Here is an 18,261-nt window from a genome sequence, read left to right as displayed (position 1 = left end):
ATCATGTGTTGCTCACCACAGGCCTAAACCAACAGGGCAAATTAGTCATCAACTGAAGCCTCCAACTGTGAATCAAAATAAACCTTTCTTCTTCATAAGCTGATTATGTTGGGTATTTTGTAAGCTGATTTACATGGCAGTTAAATATAACACTTTCTACTTCCTTTGTAGTTTGTTTTGAAAATTTTACATATTTCACAATGTTTTATGAGCTGCAGACCCACTTTTTTTTCTTTTTTATCAGATTTACAAAGATTTTGTGACAGCCGCCTCCCTAAAAGGTTAAATCCTGCTTTGAGTTTTATTTCTGGACCATCTGTTGTATTGTTCTCTATATTGATTCTTATACCAATATTATGTTTCAATAACTATCACTTTAAAAAACATTTTAATTATGTCTAGGCAGGTACTTCTAAACTGATATAACTTTTTTTAGAATTAATCAAATTATTTCTACATATTTTCTTCCCAATCACCTTCATAGCTATATTACCATGTTTCAACCTATCTCATTCAGATTTAAGAGTGAAAATGCATGCAATCAATATATATTAACTTGGAAAAACCTTCCCATCCAGCGCATGCTGTAATTCCCTTTATAGTTTTCAGCAAAAAAATTATTTGAGTTTTCTTAAGTATTTGACACAATTTGCAACATTATTTCTACATATTATATGGCTTTTGTGTTATTCAGAGTTTGGAAACAGAAATTTTTCTCTCAGAGATTTGAAAAAATTCTTTGTGCCCCAAACCCAATGCAACTTTACAGAATGTACTGCAAGGGTCTGTCTGGTTAATAAATCAGTGGGCATGACCACTTTATTAACCAATTGTTCGCTTGCAACCAGTCCTTCTTACATCACTGCTTGAAGCAAACTGTCACCAATGCGAATTCACCCAATGTCTTGATTGCATCAAAACATTTGGAATAATGCCTGAATTACAGCAGGCATTCAACAGATAATTTCCACTGAGTAAAAAGAGTGTCCAACCTATTAATAAAGCATGCAATGATCCAATCAGGAAAACTGTATATACAAATCTGTATATACCCATCTTTTGTAGTTCCTCCTAATGGGACTTCTGCTTCTTCTTCCCACTCACCAAACCTAATCAGAACAGACAATGTCATATTTATAATTAGCTTTATTCACAGGAATAAATTTTACCTGAATGGCAACGTTGCGATCCTGAGCAATTTCAAGTTCTTTGTTTTTCTCAGTTAGTGCCTTCAGTTGACTGTCTAAACAGAATTTTACAAATATGCATATATTAGCTTGAAACTTGCAATGAATGTTTTTATCCAACTGCCACCCTTACACATTTTTTAAATGAAGAAAGTGAAACCAAGAAAGACTGGGTTGGAATCACACTCCAAAATTGTGAAAACAATTGCATTTTACTGTATCTGAACCAAATTTTAAATATGCTATCCTGTGTCCAAAAGCAAATGTGCAATAAATAATTCTATTCAACATCTGTAGCAAAAGTATATGCAATTAGTAATTTCCTTATTTTCTAATGACATCTTTTAAATCGAGATCTATCATAAACAGTGAATTTTATTTAGAAATGAGAAAATCAAGTTATAAAAAAAGGACAGGATCAAGAAAGCAAACACAGGGTTGATGAGGTGGCTCCAATGATAAAATGCTTGCCTAACAAGCACAAGGCTCTCCGTTCAATCCCCAGCTCCACAAAAATAAATGAGAGAGCATATAGGAAATACATAAAATACATACATAGCAAATCATAACAATAAATACTTGCAACGCTACACTTGTTTTTCGCCCTAAACAGAAACTATAACATGGAAGAAAAATATTATGCTTGGTATTCAATTATTAATCCTTCAGTCCCCACTCATAATGGGTTATCCTCCCTGACATACACTTTCTCTTCTAAACATATGCAGATAATTAGGAAAAATACACCTTTTGAAACTTTCCTCCGATAAAACACAGACAGTTCAGCATGTATTGGTGATTTAGCAGGATTATTATAAAAGAAAAAAAATCCTGACTTTCTTCATTTTAAAGTTATTTACTGCTTTCCACATGATATTAGACATATAAACACAAACGTGACTGCACACCCCAGGAAGGCACCTGCTCCACGTCCATACCGATTTATGCCTCATCACATGCATATATACACCATCATAAACATTACATTTTAAAAGTGGTGCGTCAAAAGCAGCTGGAAATTATAACCCACACAAAGAGTCAATGGACACAGATTTGTTGAAAGTTGAATTTTATTAATTCCCTTGATTATGAGTTTCCTGTGTTCCTTCTCCATCAAATCACACTGACTCTTTTTTGGGGGGGGGGTAGAGGCAGTACTGGGGTTTGAACTTAGAGACTTGCTTTTGCTATGCAGATGTTCTACCACTTGAGCCATGCCCCCAGCCCTTACATCAAATCCAAAACAAGCTGTATTTAAAAGCAATTAATTATGCCTTTACTCAGCTAAAGATCTTTCCTGACATTTGCTTTCTTCTATAATAAGCAAAGCATGTGTCATAATGTTTAAATCATCTGCATGGCATAGGATCTAACGATGTAAGAAAATTAGCCATTCATCTTTCACAGGAACTAAGTCTGAAGGAGGAACATTCTGAGATTAACAGGTATTTATAAAAATTCTAACAGAATACAATGGCATCAATAGGCTTTAAGTTTTATAAAAACGAGAGGACACAAGGGAGGGGTGAGGATAGGTAAGACACCTAAAAAATTAGCTAGCATTTGTTGCCCTCAATGCAGAGAAACTAAAGCAGATACCTTAAAAGCAACTGAGGCCAATAGGAAAAGGGGACCAGAAACTAGAGAAAAGGTTAGATCAAAAAGAATTAACCTAGAAGGTAACGCACATGCACAGGAAATGAATGTGAGTCAACTCCCTGTATAGCTATCCTTATCTCAACCAGCAAAAACCCTTGTTCCTTCCTATTATTGCTTATACTCTTTCTACAACAAAATTAGAAATAAGGGCAAAATAGTTTCTGCTGGGTATTGAGGGGGCAGAGTGGGTGGTAAGGGAGGGGCTGGGGGCAGGGGGGAGAAATGACCCAAGCCTTGTATGCACATATGAATAAAAAAAAACCAAACAAACAAATAAATCTCTCTTTAATTCACTGAATGTTTTAGCTTTTCCAAAACTATCAGGAATATCTCACTTGATATGTAAAGCTGTATAAGTAGATGCACGTGTGGATGTAGCCATTAAAAACAAAACAAAACCAAAAAAACCCCAATGTTTTTACTTACATATTGCAAAACTACTATTAAAAGTAAAGTCTAAAGCCAGAATCAGAACCCAGGACTCCTGATTAATTAAACCCTGTGGTCCTACAAAATCTTTACGACTAAGTAACAAATCAAAATATCACAATAAAAAAAATGATGCTTACTCAATATTTGCAAGTACAGTAAGTAAATGTTTCCAAAGAATACAAAAAAAGTACCTGAAGAGCCAAGAATAATTGCAAAGTTAAAGTTAAATACTTACTGAGTTTCTCAAGCTCAAGCCTCAAGTTTTGGCACTCCCGGGTTTCATTCACAAGTCTCTCCTGACTGTGGGATAACCTCTTCTCTATCTCAAAGTACTGTTGTTCTGTAGAAGACAAGTCAAAACCATCATAAGAAAATCAAACATGTCTGTTAATACAGCTATTTATTACTAATACCCTTGATTCTACAGTTCAAGATACAGTATTGCAACTGTACTCCAAAAAGGAGACTCTAAGATAGACTGTGCACTGAAATGAATTTATTTAACATTTCAACTGATTCACATGAAAAAAGAAAATGTTTAAATGTGATTTTACAGATACTAGGCAGACACCAACAGAATGCTTAGCATAAGGCTGAATTTTGAAAATAAAAATATTAAATGGAGAAAAATTATTTAGTTAAAAACTGCTTTGCTGGTGTAAGACTACCTGAAAGCAAGATTAGCAGATTTCTGTAAAAACAAATGTGAAATTTCCAGAGAGAAGAGACTGGGTCTGTCTGCTTCAGCTCAGGATCAGGACAGAAAAAACACTCAATGCTTAGTGTGTAAACAGAATGCATTTACTATATTCAGCTCCAGGATTCAGAGAACTGTCTAATTTCAATACCAATTCTGCTTGATAATTACATTGAAAATTTATTCAGACAGTAATTTCCAGTCAATCAAGCAAAAATAGTGCCAATTTTTCCAAACAAACAGCAACCAAAACACACAACAGGCAATTTTTATTTTACTAATGTTAACCACTACTTCTTAAATTTTTTTTTCAAGGACGTTCAAGCTACTAAGGTAGGTAAGTTTCTTATTTAAAGAACTACTATACATAATTACAAACAGAACTTAATGTTTTCTGTGAAACTCCAATTTTTAGGGAGAAATACGATGTATCAAACTTATTCACTGTAAATTCTCTGCGTTTCTAGTGCTGCCTTTTGCATTTGAACTCATTTTCGTGAGCATCTCCTTCGTGTGGGATCACGAGGTGACACATGTCTAAGACAGTTGCACGAAATGGTCAACTAGGCAAGGCCTGTGACTTCAGGTACCTAGAAAATAGCGGGAATTACTGTCATTTAGAGGGCCACAAAACATCAGGTTCTTGGATCTGACTTGGAGAGGGGTCGCAGACGCTGTGAAGTCTGGTGTAAAAAGACCCACATAATTCACAACTTCTGCGTGTTGGACAAGGTTAAAGAGATCTACAAAGAAGACGGAATAGAAACAGAGCCGGGTTTGAAGGAAGAAGAAAGGCCCCTTCTTATCAGAGCATGGGAGCAGCAGGGCAGAGCAGGCCCTGGGAGATGCTGGCAGCCAAGGTCGCGGGCGGAGGGCGAGCTTGCACCGGGAACCCGGGCGGGACGCGCGCACCGCTCAGCACTCACCGCTCTCCACCTTGAACTTCTCATGCCGTCCTTTGAGGCCATCGATCTCCGATTGCTGATCAGCAAGGAACTTTTCAAGTTTGTTCTGGACCAATTTAGGCAGCTTGTTCAGCTCTGTTCGTTCCAGGACCTGCTGCAACACTGCCGCCATGTCGTTAGGGCCAGGGACCGCGGCGGCGGCGGCCGACGGAGTAGAAGCGAAGAACAAAGGCGAAAGCCAAGCGCCCGAAGCCTGGGCCGCGGCCTCGGAAGCTTCGCTCGGTGGCTCCCGCGCGACTGCCCGCCGGACACTCCCGCGGCGGGACCCTGGCAAATCGAGTCTTGCGTTAAGCTGCAACACTAGATGCGCCACAACGCCCGCGCCCAAGGTGCGCGCGCAGCTTCCGGATGCTATGCACGCTGGGAATCCGAGTTCAGAGGCGGCCTCTGACCTGGCCGTGCACACCAATTTCCGGCACCAGGTTGCACCGGCTGCAAGCCTCGCAGGCCTCTGGGAAACGTAGTGTTTTTCTCCTCCCCTTCCGTGTTTTCAACCCCCTGAAGCCCATTCCGCTTCCTCGTTTCCCCACCCCCGGGGCTCTCCTCGCTCGGCTGCAAGAACACTGTCCGCGTGGTGGCGCCACATACGTGCTCATCAACCCATGTCCCTCCCTGAAGATCTTACCGTCAAAACCCCGGGATGCCATGGGTCGTCCTCTTTGGCGGTTCCTAGATATTGAGCCACTAGAGGGCATCGGTCTCAGCGAGGCTGGACGGCAAGCTCCAGGATACCGCCACGCTTTCGAAGGCGCCGGAAGGGGGCGGGGTGGCGACCAAAGTCGCTTGGGCTGGAGCTCTGCAGTGAAGGGGTGGGGAGGTCTGCGTGCGTCATCAATGTGCGTCACCTGACGCCCGAGACCCTGGGTTTGGAGTGGGAAGTGAGGCTTAAGAAGCCGTCGCTTGCTGATGAGTTCATTGGCTGCGGAACTTAAGACCAGAGGGGCGCTTGGCCCTTACAGGCTGGCACTAGCACCCCAGCCCCCTTCTGGTAAGGAAGGAGCACACGTCCGCGTTCTGAGAACAGGTGAGCCAGCCTAAGTTTATGTCTAGGTTTCCTGCGTGATTCCTTCCTAACGGGGGGAAAACAAAGGATCTGGTGTGGGAAGCAGATGGACGGTCACTCTGGCACTCTCAAGTCCAGGTCTGACGGACTTCCCTTAGGGGGAACCTGGCACCTGGATGCTTTTGGGGGAGAGGTGCTGAGTGATTCAGCAGGAAGTTAAGAAGCTCCCTTAATGTTTAGGAAGAGGGTAAAAAAGATAACAGGTGGAATTTGAATGCAGTTTATGTTTTATGGTGACATTGCAGAAAAGGTTGATGTTTAAAAATGAAAACCTCTGTAACAAGTTTATAAACACATTCTTAAAAGCTATATGTCACCCTCCCATCATCACAGAACGTCTTGTTTATTTCTACATCATAATTTCCAGCTGAATCTTTAGTTTCGTGTTTAATAGTCCTCTGAAAGGATTTATTAATTATTGATTGACAAATGTCACCCTCCCTGCAGATCCAGTCACAGGTCTTCTGTCAATTGGTTACTTAGTTCTCACATGAAACTTATTCTCTATTCTGTAATTTCTACTTTTGAATCCCTTGTGAAGACATCTAAGAATTATACCCAAAAGCATCCCATTCATGATATTTTGTGATAAGGTAAACTATATCAGTATGGAGCTTAAGGTTTATTTTCTTCCCCAAAAGTTTTATATCGAAACACTTTTATTAAAGTTACTGGAATGTGAAGTACTGTACTGCATTCCTAACAGTATTACACTGTTGAGTTACCATTTGGAAAGTGCAGTTATTCTGTACTTTCTGTACTCAGAATCCTAAAATTAAGTAAGTTTTCAGGTCTGCGGGGATCCAAATTCTCTTTGTATTAGGAAACCAGAGGCCAGGGAAGTTGAATTTGTTAGGAAAACTGCCGCTCACAAAGAAAGCTCACGAGAAAAGTCTCACATCCAAGAGCAAAGTTTAATGGCGGGCTCAAATTGCCAGGCTGGCTGGGGAAAGATGGCACAGCCCAGACTGTGGGCAAGGCGTTGCTTTTATAGAAGAGGGAGGTTAAGGAAGTTAGCACATGTGAGGTAGTCTCTGGTAGGGGTGGGGCTGTCTTAGAGTGCGGGAATTTCTGTTAAGGGGCGGGGCTGCCATTTTGGCTGGTTCACAAAGTGGGGACATTATTATTCTATCATTCCCCCATTTTTTCTTTAGTAATGATGAAGGTAGGGGCTGAGGATCGGGAATTGGGGTGAAGTGTCGGCCTCTTAACTGCTTCCTGCTGGCAGGGGATGTTGTATGGGGCGAGATCCTCAGACTCCTGTGACGTCCTGGTAGGGGCCCTCACAGTAGTCCTATGGACAGTTTTGGAGAGGTTGATATCCCTGGAGGTACAACTGGTTATGATATAAGGGAGGAAGCTTAAGAATGGGAGACCAAGAAACATAAGCATTAGGATGGGCATTGGCCAAGAGAACCACTGTGAAATGTTGTTCCCTAGAGGATTCCAAGAGTCTTCCAACTCCCTTCTCCATTTTTCTGTTTCTTGAGAGGTGCCGCCACTGGGGGATTCCATTGAGCTTGACAGCAGTGGGTGTTGTGAGAATGACCAGATGAGGGCTGGTCCATCAAAGTCCCAATGGAGACGGTAGAAGATCCTTTAGGAGAACAAGATCCCTTTGTTATAGGGTGGGCAGGATCTGCTCTGCATGCGCTCTGAGAATTTCCCTGAGAAGGTTAAGGTAAGGTAGGTAGTCAGCCAGAGGAGCAGAGTCTGTTGGAGGCAAGTTTATTAGAAGGAGCATAGAAGGTGTCTGCTAAAGGACTGCATATCTAGGGATATAGATTCTGCAAAATCCTGTAACTCCCAAGAAAGCTCTAAGCTGCCTTATGGTATGAGGGAGAGGGAAAAAAGAAAGATTGGGTTGATGCACTCATGACTCAGGGAGTGAGTCTGTCCCTTTAAGGTCACACCTAGGTAGGTGACCTGTGGGAGGCAGGGGCTGTCAGGATTTAAATGTAACACTCTTGGATAAAAGAGAGCTCTACCTCATTTTTATATAACTTTGTAAATGTTTGTACCATATTTAGATAAAGTATAGACACGACACTGTTACAAGGTGGTCATTTAAGACACATAAGCAAATATGTAAATGAACTTTGATTTAGTAGTACTTAAAGCTTGACAAGATCAGCAGAAAACACAAATAATTTCTTTGATAAAATCTTTCTCTGTAATGTTTTTTTGTAGATGTTACTCAGAGCAGAACAATATTGAGATAACCTTGTTATTTGATAGACATAGAGAATTTGATTTTAGTTTGACATGACCCTAAAAATCTTTTAGGCAACTATTAGATTATAGTCATCTTTAATTTTATCACACACCAAAGCTTTTTATTATACACTTCTGAAACTTACTCAGACCTTTGTATAACATACTAAACGCTTTGATGGCTTGTCTTAAGCCCTCCTATTTAAAACAATCTTTAGGACAAACCCTTCTTTACAAAATCCTTTCTCATCCAAAAAACATTCCTTTTTCCTTTAACTTCTTAAAAAATACATTCACTACCTATCTATATCCTTTCCAATTGTTTACTTTGTAACTTGTATTTTAAACTTAACTTTTATAAGAATTTTAGACTTATTGTAGGGGCTGAAGCAACTAATTAGTAGCCCTTGTTGTTTTAAGGAATTTATGATAGACATAAGGCCTCATCATCCCTCAAGCTTGAGGGGATATTGTTTTGGGTGTAGAAACTGTGAGGGATTTTTGAGTTTTATTTGAATAGGGAGGGCCTTCCTAGCTCGCCCTACACGCATTTCATCAGTCTACACTGTGGAATCTATTTGTTCCTGAAGGAGGGGGCAGCAGAGATAACTGCCTGGAGGGAGGAGAATTTGAATTTTTAGTTGAGATAGTAAATCCCATCCTAGCAGAGTCACTGGAGTTTCAGAAACTATGAGGAAAGAGTGACAGAAGAGGAGGTCTCCCCAAGATCAGGCCAGAGGCCAGGTAGATTAGCACTTTAGAGGCTGGCCAGATTTGCCCCTAACGATAACTTTTGTCATTTGGACCGGGGACCTGGAGAGAAAGGTAAAATAGAGAAATGAGCTCCACTGTCTAGCTGGAAAATGATCTTTTGTTTTTCTGCCATCATGGCTACCCAAGGCTCCTCACCATTGATACCAAGAACTGGAATGTGGACAGGGGGCCAGGACCCGTCAATCCATAGGAGGTGGCACCTTGCCTTCCATCTGGAGGTGGGGGTACTTAGACCTCCAGTGGTTACCTTCGCAGAAAGGTCAGGGTCCCGGTTGGGGGCAGGGCTGTCTCCCATGCTTTCCCCCCTTTTGAGCATCCTGTGCAGAAGTGCCCCTCCTGTCCACCATGGTAGCAAGTTTAGGTTGCAGGCCCCAGTCAGGTGGTGCTCTCTCTGAGAGCAGCAATGAGGCCATGGTGTCTCTTATCTTTTTCTCTCTTATTAGTAAGATCCTGGACATACAGACATAGGTATAAATACAGACATTACTAGCTGTATTACTTGGTTCAGTGACTTTTCTTCTTCAGCCACAGACTTTGAGTTTTTTACAAATATCTGGGGCTGACTGTGTCAGAAATTTATCTTTGAGGAGAACCTCTCTCACCTGTGACTCTGGGTCCACTGTGGTATGCTTTTTGATAGCATCCTTAAGATGCTGCAGAAAGATAAGGGGATTTTCTTCAGAGTGTTGCTGTAAAGAAAAGTTGTTATTTCACACTGACAGCTGATACTCTGGAGAGCAGGTCTCTGAACCATTCTGGGCCTCAGTTCCTCACCTGAAGAATGAGGGATCTGGTCTGGGTTAAACTACTTTCTTTCACTATGAGATGGCTGAAGTGACATTAATGCCAGTTATCTTTTTTAACATTTTTTTTTAATTTAGCAATGCTGGGGAATTGAACCCAGGGCTTTGCACATGCTGGGCAGACATTCTCCCATTGACCTACTTCCTCAGCCCCAAATATCTTTTTTTCTCTTTTCTTTGGCTGTACTGGGCTTGAACTCAGGACTTTATGCCTGCAAAGCAGCACTCTACTGCTTGAGCCATATCATCAGCCCCTTTTGGTGTGGATCTGTCAAGGGGACTGCCTGTGTCTCTGTAGGTAGGCACATTTATTCCCTCATTTCCAGGTGCCACTAGTATTGGGGCTCATTGTAAATGGTAATCATTTCCAGCCTGAATGACCTGGGCCAGAACCCATTGCTTTTCTAATGAGACAAGAGTCTGGTCTAGTAGAAGCATAATATTCTTTCATGTCAGTTGAAAGGTTTGGATAACAGAGATAAAGGCTTGAATGTATTTGTATGGGCATTAGTATAGCTTCTCAGATGTTTTTTAATTTCTCTTAGATCTGATAGCTGGAAGGGGACATAGGCTCGCCCTCTTCCTACCATTACCTGTTGAAGGGGGAAGCACCCATTAGGAGGTTCTGAATATTAGAGTGGCTTAGAAGGTAGAAATTTGTATAGGGGACCTCAGTTTACCTTTTTTCCTTTTATAGAAAAGGTCTAATTGGAGTATGGTACTGTAATTTAAGGAACCCTGTGAAGGCCATTTCTCTTGGTCACCCAGGCATACTGAGGCCAGGCCTCAGTACAAAGCTTCCAACATCTACAAGCCAGAAGACTGGAAGGTGCAGGTCCCATCCAGAAAGAACAGAATCCTAGGATCCTGTCTTTTAGTTAACAGCTGGCAGCCTCTTTAATAAAGGCTACTTTTTTAACAAAGGAATAAATCATCTGTAAACTTAGAGAAGGGCATTCAGAGGGCATCCCGGGCCAATAACAGTACCATACTGTCCATTTTGTGATTTCTGGGACTAGAACCTTGAGCTAACAATTAATTGGCTTACAAGGGCTGAGTTCAGTGCCCCGAGGTGTGAGGTGGGGCTAGGAGCAGGGCGTGCGCAAGGCACTGACCCTCTCCTCACATACCCGGGACAAGCGAGCCTGACTGTCTAGGCCTGATCCTGTTGCCCTTCCCCCCTTCTTGTGTACTCTGCCCACGTTTTATTCTAGTGGAAGTGCAACTGGCGGCCTAGGATGTGTGTTTGGTTTGACTATGGTTTCTCTTAGCTGTGGCAGGTGTTCCTGCTGTGTGCAAGCACACCTATTTGCTTTCCCTCCTCCCCTTGTTGGGGCAGAGTTAGGGCATTAGCGTAGCAGCTGTGGTTTTTTTTTTTTTTTTTTTTGTAAGTGCCTTTACCTAGCAGCTGACTTAAAGTTACTTTAGACTGAGAGGCCTGGCAAACTAGTTGGAAGAACTTAAGTCATAAGGTACCATGCTACAAGTTTTTCATGGGAGGCAGGGTCCCAGTAAGCCCAGGGAAGGGAAGGCAGACAGAGACAGAGGACACATGGTGAGACCATGGAGGAAGCAGAAAAGGTGTCCTGACATCTTAGGTAAGGGAGAGGAAGGCAGAGCATGGAGGCATGACACATGCGTGAGGGATTACCCATCACCTGTGCCTCTAGGTCACTCCCATTGACTGGTACTGGAACACTTTCAGCAACATGAAACCTCCACTCTCCAATCACTGTCTCAGGAAAAAGGGGGTATTAGACGGGGGGAAAAGAGAAGCAGTCATCAGATGCCATAATCAAACAGGACTCACCCAATATAGTATGAGGCATACCTGAATAAGCCGCAGGCTTGGTCTCCACAGGAAGGGAGCATGAGCTCTCCCAGAGCTGGAATCACCTTGAGGCCAGAGTTAGCAAGGAGTGGCTGGTTTAACACCATGATGGGAAAGTCCCTCAGGAAGATAGGAAGAGATAAGCAGCATGAGCAGCACAAGATGTCTGCTTACACAGGGAAGGAGGAGGTTTGAGAGAGGATTTGGTTTATTTAGAGGCTAATAGATCCTGCTAGGGGAACAGGAAGTACAGAGGGAGGGTTTGGTGCAGACATAGGAAAAGGATTGGGCATCAGGAAGTTCCTTCCACTTACCAGCACACTCACAGAAATTGTATAAATCCCTTAAAATATTGGGATTGAAAGTGCCATTAAGTGGCCATTTGGAAACATTGTCTAATGGATATTGGGGCCATGCCTGATTACAGAGAAAAATGAGCTTTCATGGGTTAAAATCAGGCGTGAGGCATAGGGGCCCAAGGTTGGCCGGGAGACATCCCAATGGGGAGTCTGAAGTGGGTGGTCCAACTCCCATGGTGAGGCCTGACCTGAGGAGAGATATGGTGTGTGTCCCTGAAATATCAGGTCCTCAGAGGAGAGAGAGAGAGAGAGAGAGAGAGTGTTGTGGAGCACCCAGAGGGAACGTCTTCACCACAGGGGTCCACAGTCCCTAGTGGGGAACCCAGTTCCCAGGGATGGGAGCGAGCCGAGACCTAGTGCTAGGATTTTGAGGAAATGAGAGAGAGATCACGGCTCTGTGTGTGAGGACTCACCGAGAGAGGACCTTGAGGGAAGATTGGCTTGTGGTTGATGGCAGTTGGAGGCGCGCTGGGGTGAAGGAAATTCCCTGTGAGCTGTGAGAGAGTGGCGTTTTCTAGGATTGGGGGTTCCTGCAAAGCAGCTCAGATCCCGGAGGAAGGGAATGGGAGTTGAGAGAGAGAGAGAGAGCGGGATGAGGTGGAGGAGGCGGGGAGAGCAAGGTCAGGGCTGGGAGCACACCCAATCTGAGTCATGACACCAAAATGTTAGGAAAAACGCCGCTCACAAAGAAAGCTCACGAGAAAAGTCTCACATCCAAGAGGAAAGTTTAATGGCAGGCCCAAACTGCCAGGCTGGCTGGGGAAAGATGGCTCAGCCCAGACTCTGGGTGAGGTGTGGCTTTTATAGTGGGGGAGGTTAAGGAAGTTAATGCATGCGAGGTAGTCTCTAGTAGGAGTGGGGCTGTCTTAGAGCACGGGAATTTCTGTTAAGGGGCAGGGCTGCCATTTTGGTTGATTCACAAAATGGTGACATTATTACTCTATCAGAATTAATATCAAGTCAAAACAATATAAATAAAGGTATATAATTTCTGTAGTGCTTGTTAAAATTAACTTTTGTTGCCTAGTTTTAAAATTTTTTAAAGAATACTAAAAATATCTGGCATTCAACCAAATTTCATAGACTAGTAGATGTTCATTTTCCTGTTGCAAGAGGTGAAAGCCCTTTGTAGAGCATTAATGACTTAGGCAGTTTTAGAAATCAGGTATGCAAGTCTGACTCACATGTACTGTGGTCAGAAGGAACTAGGAAGAAAGCTTACTCATTTTGAGACAAAAAAACTGTTGAGGTTCTTTGAAATAGTAAGGCAATAGTAGGCTATTTCAAGTATGAATCCATTGTGGGGTTTTAGTTTTAGAGTAATAAAGAAATCATTTGGTGACTGGCTTTGTAGTCTATTGGTGTCAGATATAGTGCCCAACATGTCTTTAGTAGCCTTAAGAGTTTATTCTTGACAGAATAAGACTCAAACTTTTTTTTACAGAACCTGAATGACTCTTGTCTCTAACTTGCAATAATCAAAATACAACTGTCTTCCCACAGTCTTTTTTTCTATTTTACAGTTGTTTTGTTTTTTTTTAAGTGGCACTGGGGTTTGAACTCAGAGCCTCAGGCCTTCTAAGCAGGCACTTTACCATTTGAGACACATCTTACCCCTTTTGGTTTTAGTTGCTTTTCAAATAGGGTCTGCAGTTTTGCCCAGGACGGCCTGGACCATAATCCTCCTATTTATGATTCTTATCAAAGTGGGTTGACACTCATGCACCACACCCAGCTATTGGTTGAAATGAGCTCTCACTTAACTTTTTGCCTCCTAAGTGGCTGGGATTTCAGGTATGAATCATTGCACGCAGCCTTTTTTATACCTTTTTTTTTTTTTAAATATATCATTCTCTTTACATTTTTGTTTTCCACACTGAATTTGAGCCTTTTTTATGTCATCATACGTTGTGGCCTAGCTCTTTTATTTCAGTAGTTTTAATCTACTGAAATTCAAACCAAAAGAGTATTAAGTCAGTAGGTATACAATAATGGTCTCCATCCACAAACTTGAGAGAGACAGAAGAGGAGTTAAGCTTTCTAATGATTTAGATGAATGACAAAGTATGATTCTTTCAGTTCAGCATAATATTGAAGAGCAGGGGGGATTCTAGAGCTGTATTACCTGAATGTAAGCCTCACCTTTGCCACTTGCCAGCATTGCCAATTGGACAAGTTATTTAACCTTTGTTTTAATTTCTTCATCTATAATAATAGTTCCACCTCATGGGAGTTTTGTCAACATTGAATGTTACTATTTGTAAAGTACTTAGAAGAATGCCTTGCATCAAATAGAAGTTGTATAGATGTCATTACTGTAGTGTTATTTATCTTATGTCTTATTATGAGTTGCTCAAGATCGATAAACATTATTCACTTTTGTAACATCCCATCCAACATAATTTCTAGCCAATAGTTGTTTTACAATATGTTCATTGGGTAAATGAATTTGAATTTCTCTACTTCCTAATGAACTATTCAGAAATTCACCTTTCCTATTTTAGAAACAGAGACTCATCGATAGATTACCCAAGCAAATACAGCTAAGGAGTAGATCTAAAGTAAGAAATAAAGTGTGTTGACTAACAGTTTAGTGTTCTCTCACTTGTGGCAAGTATGAGAAGTAGGTTTGACTCTCATGTCAACTCTGGTTGATTGGTAGCTATTTCTTACAGCACTGAGTTGAGAAGAATTCTGAAGTTACATTTGCACTTCGCCCTGTCTAGTAAGCAATCACTGCAGGGCATAGGGATAGTATCACCATAGTACCACTTTCCTTGCTGTAGTACACCCCCACGCTAATAACATTGAAAATTGTATTTTTGCCTAGAAATGCAATTTTTTTTGTGTGATTTAGGAGATTGAATTAGCTCTCAAGAATGGGAAGAACCTACATTGTAGAGGAGACTGTTGGCCAGTATCTTTCAAACATCAATCTCCAAGGAAAGGATTTTATCTCTGGCCTTTTAATAGGACAGGTATGTCTTTTACTCTGTATTTACTGTTAAAAACAAATTACATGTTGATTTAAATTAAACAATGATGGAACGATGTGATGTAGAAGTAATAAATCTAAAGTGGATCTTTGAGTTAGGATTTAGAGAAGCAGGACAAACCTGGCCCAAGTTTTCTCAAGTAACAGCACATTCCCCTTTGATACTGTGAAAGTAACTTATGATGTAGAAACTCCAGAATTAGAATTTTTCCTTTTTTTAAAAAAAAAGAATTTTTCCTGAGCAGATTGTTTATACTTGATTCTCTTTACAAAGCATTTTGTACTCCATTCTAATCTTTATTAATTCTCAGTTGTTCAATTCTATATAAAAGACAGTTCTTTTGACGATTTTATTCCCATTCTGTGTGTCTTTTCTCAGATTTATAGCAACAATGATCAATTTCTGTTATATGCTGTAATATCCATTTTATCGAATTAAAAAAAATTATTGGTTTAATATTGAGGTAGGGAAAGAGACTGGGGGAAATTTGGCCATCTAGGTTGGCCGTCTAGGTCGGCCTTAAAAATCAACACAGAATAGAACAGAGATTTGGGCACTCATTTTGCAAGCATAAGTGATCACTGATTTATTATGATTAAAGGATGAGTGTGTTAATCAGTTAATCATCAGGGATTGGCCAGAAACACAAAGGATAAAAAAAGTCACATAGGCAAACTGGCAATATCCATGCAGGACTTGAGGCCTAATACTAAATAAAGCTTCTTTTGTGACAGATTTCTTTCTGCCTATCTTAGTCTGATGCCTTAGAACCTTTGCATTGAATAACTTTCTGATTCTCATCATTCCATACTTTCTCTTGTAATCTGATGCCACACATTACCTACTTATAAAGAATGCACTAAGCTGAGGGTATGTTTCAGTGGTAGAGCACTGGTCTAGCATGTGCAAGGTCCTAGGTTTGATCTGTACACCTCAAAAAAATAATAAAAAGTAATGCACTGCCAGGAGGACTTATTTATTGAGTCTTCAGGTCATTCAAGTTTTTTCCATTCTATATGAGCTTAGTTAACATCACTCCACCCTGACAGTTTCGTTTTCAAAGTTTTAAAAAACCAGATTTCTTAGAAGACAGAGGGTATATATCTGTACAGTTCACCCAGGTATTACCACTAGCCAGGCTTCCTCTATTGGAATGATCTGAACATGTTTAGATTTCATTTACTTAGCATGTAATGTGGGAGTCTTTTTGTTAGGAATTTTATATTTAAGATTTTTTTTTAACCTCCCTTTATTTAGAAGTTTTAAGGGATAGCCTTAGAGAAAGTGTTAAAAATAAAAGATCAGGGAGAAGACTTTCTTCCAAACTTTCTTTGTTGGATATAAGTTGTTTCTAGAGCTCAGCAAAACTGTCCTCTTGCAGATAAGTCTGTATTCCAGTTGTATTCATGCTGTCTTTTGCTTATTTGTTTGTTGTTTGGAGTTTTGAGACAGGCAGGTTTTTGCTATGTAGCCTAGGTTGGCTTGGAACTCACAATATAGCCCAGGCTGGTCTCTGTCACACCTGGCCTCATGCCATCTTTTTATTCCTTCCAGTTCTATACATGCTTTTTCTTCCTTTTGAATACAGAGCTCACTTATCCCCCTTCCCCTCAAAGTTGCTTACTTCCTAATCTCAATGTCACTTTTTCGGAGTTCGACATTTTATGAAAAAAGCCTCTTTAATGAGGAGCTTCATCCTTTTCCTGTGTACATTTGAATGTAGCTTTCTGTAAAATACTTTTGTAGAAATAATTAATCTTCCTTTATTTTCTATCTCAAATGATGCTAATAGTCATTGGAGAGTTTCAGGTGATTAATTTGCATTATCAACCTTACTTTCCTCATTTTTTAGGATATGTTCACTTTAGTGAAACTGGCTATGCAGTGTTCTCTAAGTTTGTCTTTAGATCTTCCACCTCTGGTTACCATCTAACTACCGTTAACTCAAAGACCTTAGAATCTGGTATCACTTCACATTATGTATTCCAACTCCCTTTGTGGTTCAGTGAACACCTCTGAGAAAGTTTATCACTGTTACCACTTCAATTAAAACAAGATGCACAAGATCATGTGTTGATCTATTTTACTAGGATTATGTATTTGCTAAATATCCAATGTATTTAAATTATTTGGAAAATAAAAACAATAATTAGAAAATTGACTAAGCATATTACATTTTAATAAATGTAGTTCATTTCCATACCTAGTAAACCATTTTTATGTGCTATTTGGGATAAGTAAATAAATAATAAATTGATATTAAGTACATTAAAACATCAAAAGATAAGTGACATGAGAGAAATATTGGAAGGCTGTTTATTAAGATTAGTTTCCATGAATATAGATTCCATAACCTACTATAAATATTACTCAGTTTTTGCATGTCATAAGAGCTCAGATATCTGATTCTGCAATCAGATATCACTAATAAGCTTTTATAATTTGTTTTTTCTTTTCTTTTATATATATAATTTGTTTTGAAGTGTTCTTCACAAAAGGATTATGTAATTCTTGCCACTAGAACACCGCCCAAAGAGGAACAAAATGAGAACCTCAAGCATCTGAAAGCTAAGTTGAATAATGTGGATGAAGAATGGGCCACAGAACATGCCAGCCAGGTAATCTTGTCTCTTTCTATAATCGTTTGTGTTTATTTGACTAATGAAAAAAAAAGCACTTTGTTCTCGGGTTATCAGACTAGGGTTTTGGAGTACTTGTTAAATACCTGCCAATGGTTGTATGGAAGGATCAGTAAGACACCAAGGACAGTATAGATAAATGACACAAAGGCATAAAAGTAAAGGTATGTTAGGAGAATAGCAAGTAATTGGGTATAGTTGAAACATGGGACATGTAGAATACAATTAAAAAAGACTAGAAGAGGCCAGCTATTAAGATGGCTTTAGAGTTCAGTCCTGAGGAGTGTATTTGGTAAACAGGCCTGCATAATTGATGTTCAGAGCTCCTTACTTTGAGAAGGGATTAATGTTTAGAAGATAACTTTGGTATCTTGGCATAGTGTAAATGGAAACTAGAGAGACTCAAAACAGAAAACTGTAGAGTTATAACAATAATCCAAAAAAAGATAGCATGAACCTAAACTGGATTCTGAGCTTTGTGAGGACATAAGTCACGTGTGTTTTATTTATGACTATACCCTGAGTGCCTAGCACTCAGGTTTATAGTATAAAGGGCTCCAAAATATTAGGTAAACGAATCTTGGATAAATTGACTTACAGTGAGCTAGGACTTCATTACCAAATGATTTCAGAGAAAGAGCT

The 18,261-nt window shown here is 40.4% G+C and overlaps 2 protein-coding genes across 7 annotated transcripts in view; one reads left to right on the top strand and one right to left on the bottom strand.

The window, feature by feature from the left end:
- Positions 1–5,670, bottom strand: part of Tpr (translocated promoter region, nuclear basket protein) — a 63,293-nt gene extending 57,623 nt beyond the window's left edge. For 2 of the 3 annotated variants that reach the window (XM_020161856.2, XM_074047238.1), the window contains exons 1-4: positions 5,566–5,669; positions 4,902–5,207; positions 3,514–3,618; positions 1,170–1,243 (exon numbers count right to left, since the gene is read on the bottom strand). In XM_020161856.2, coding sequence (XP_020017445.2) covers positions 1,170–1,243; positions 3,514–3,618; positions 4,902–5,207; positions 5,566–5,635 — 555 coding nt within the window. In that variant the 5' untranslated portion in view covers positions 5,636–5,669. Of the gene's footprint in view, positions 1–1,169; positions 1,244–3,513; positions 3,619–4,901; positions 5,208–5,565 lie in introns of all 3 variants that reach the window. The other variant, XM_074047239.1, reaches the window with a different exon arrangement.
- Positions 5,671–5,773: 103 nt separating this feature from the next.
- The window catches only part of Odr4 (odr-4 GPCR localization factor homolog), a 46,695-nt gene continuing 34,207 nt past the window's right edge, over positions 5,774–18,261 (top strand). Inside the window, exons 1-3 of one of the 4 annotated variants that reach the window (XM_020161850.2) lie at positions 5,774–5,964; positions 14,842–14,962; positions 17,464–17,598. In XM_020161850.2, the coding sequence (XP_020017439.1) occupies positions 14,864–14,962; positions 17,464–17,598 (234 nt within the window). In that variant the 5' untranslated portion in view covers positions 5,774–5,964; positions 14,842–14,863. Of the gene's footprint in view, positions 5,965–14,841; positions 14,963–17,463; positions 17,599–18,261 lie in introns of those variants that run through there. The other 3 variants (XM_020161855.2, XM_020161852.2, XM_020161854.2) reach the window with 3 other exon arrangements.

The sequence above is a fragment of the Castor canadensis genome, chromosome 11 (genome assembly GCF_047511655.1).
Source record: "Castor canadensis chromosome 11, mCasCan1.hap1v2, whole genome shotgun sequence".
NCBI lineage: Eukaryota > Metazoa > Chordata > Mammalia > Rodentia > Castoridae > Castor > Castor canadensis.
The sequence above is the reverse complement of the archived record's forward strand: the minus strand, read 5'-3'. Positions and strand labels throughout refer to the sequence as shown.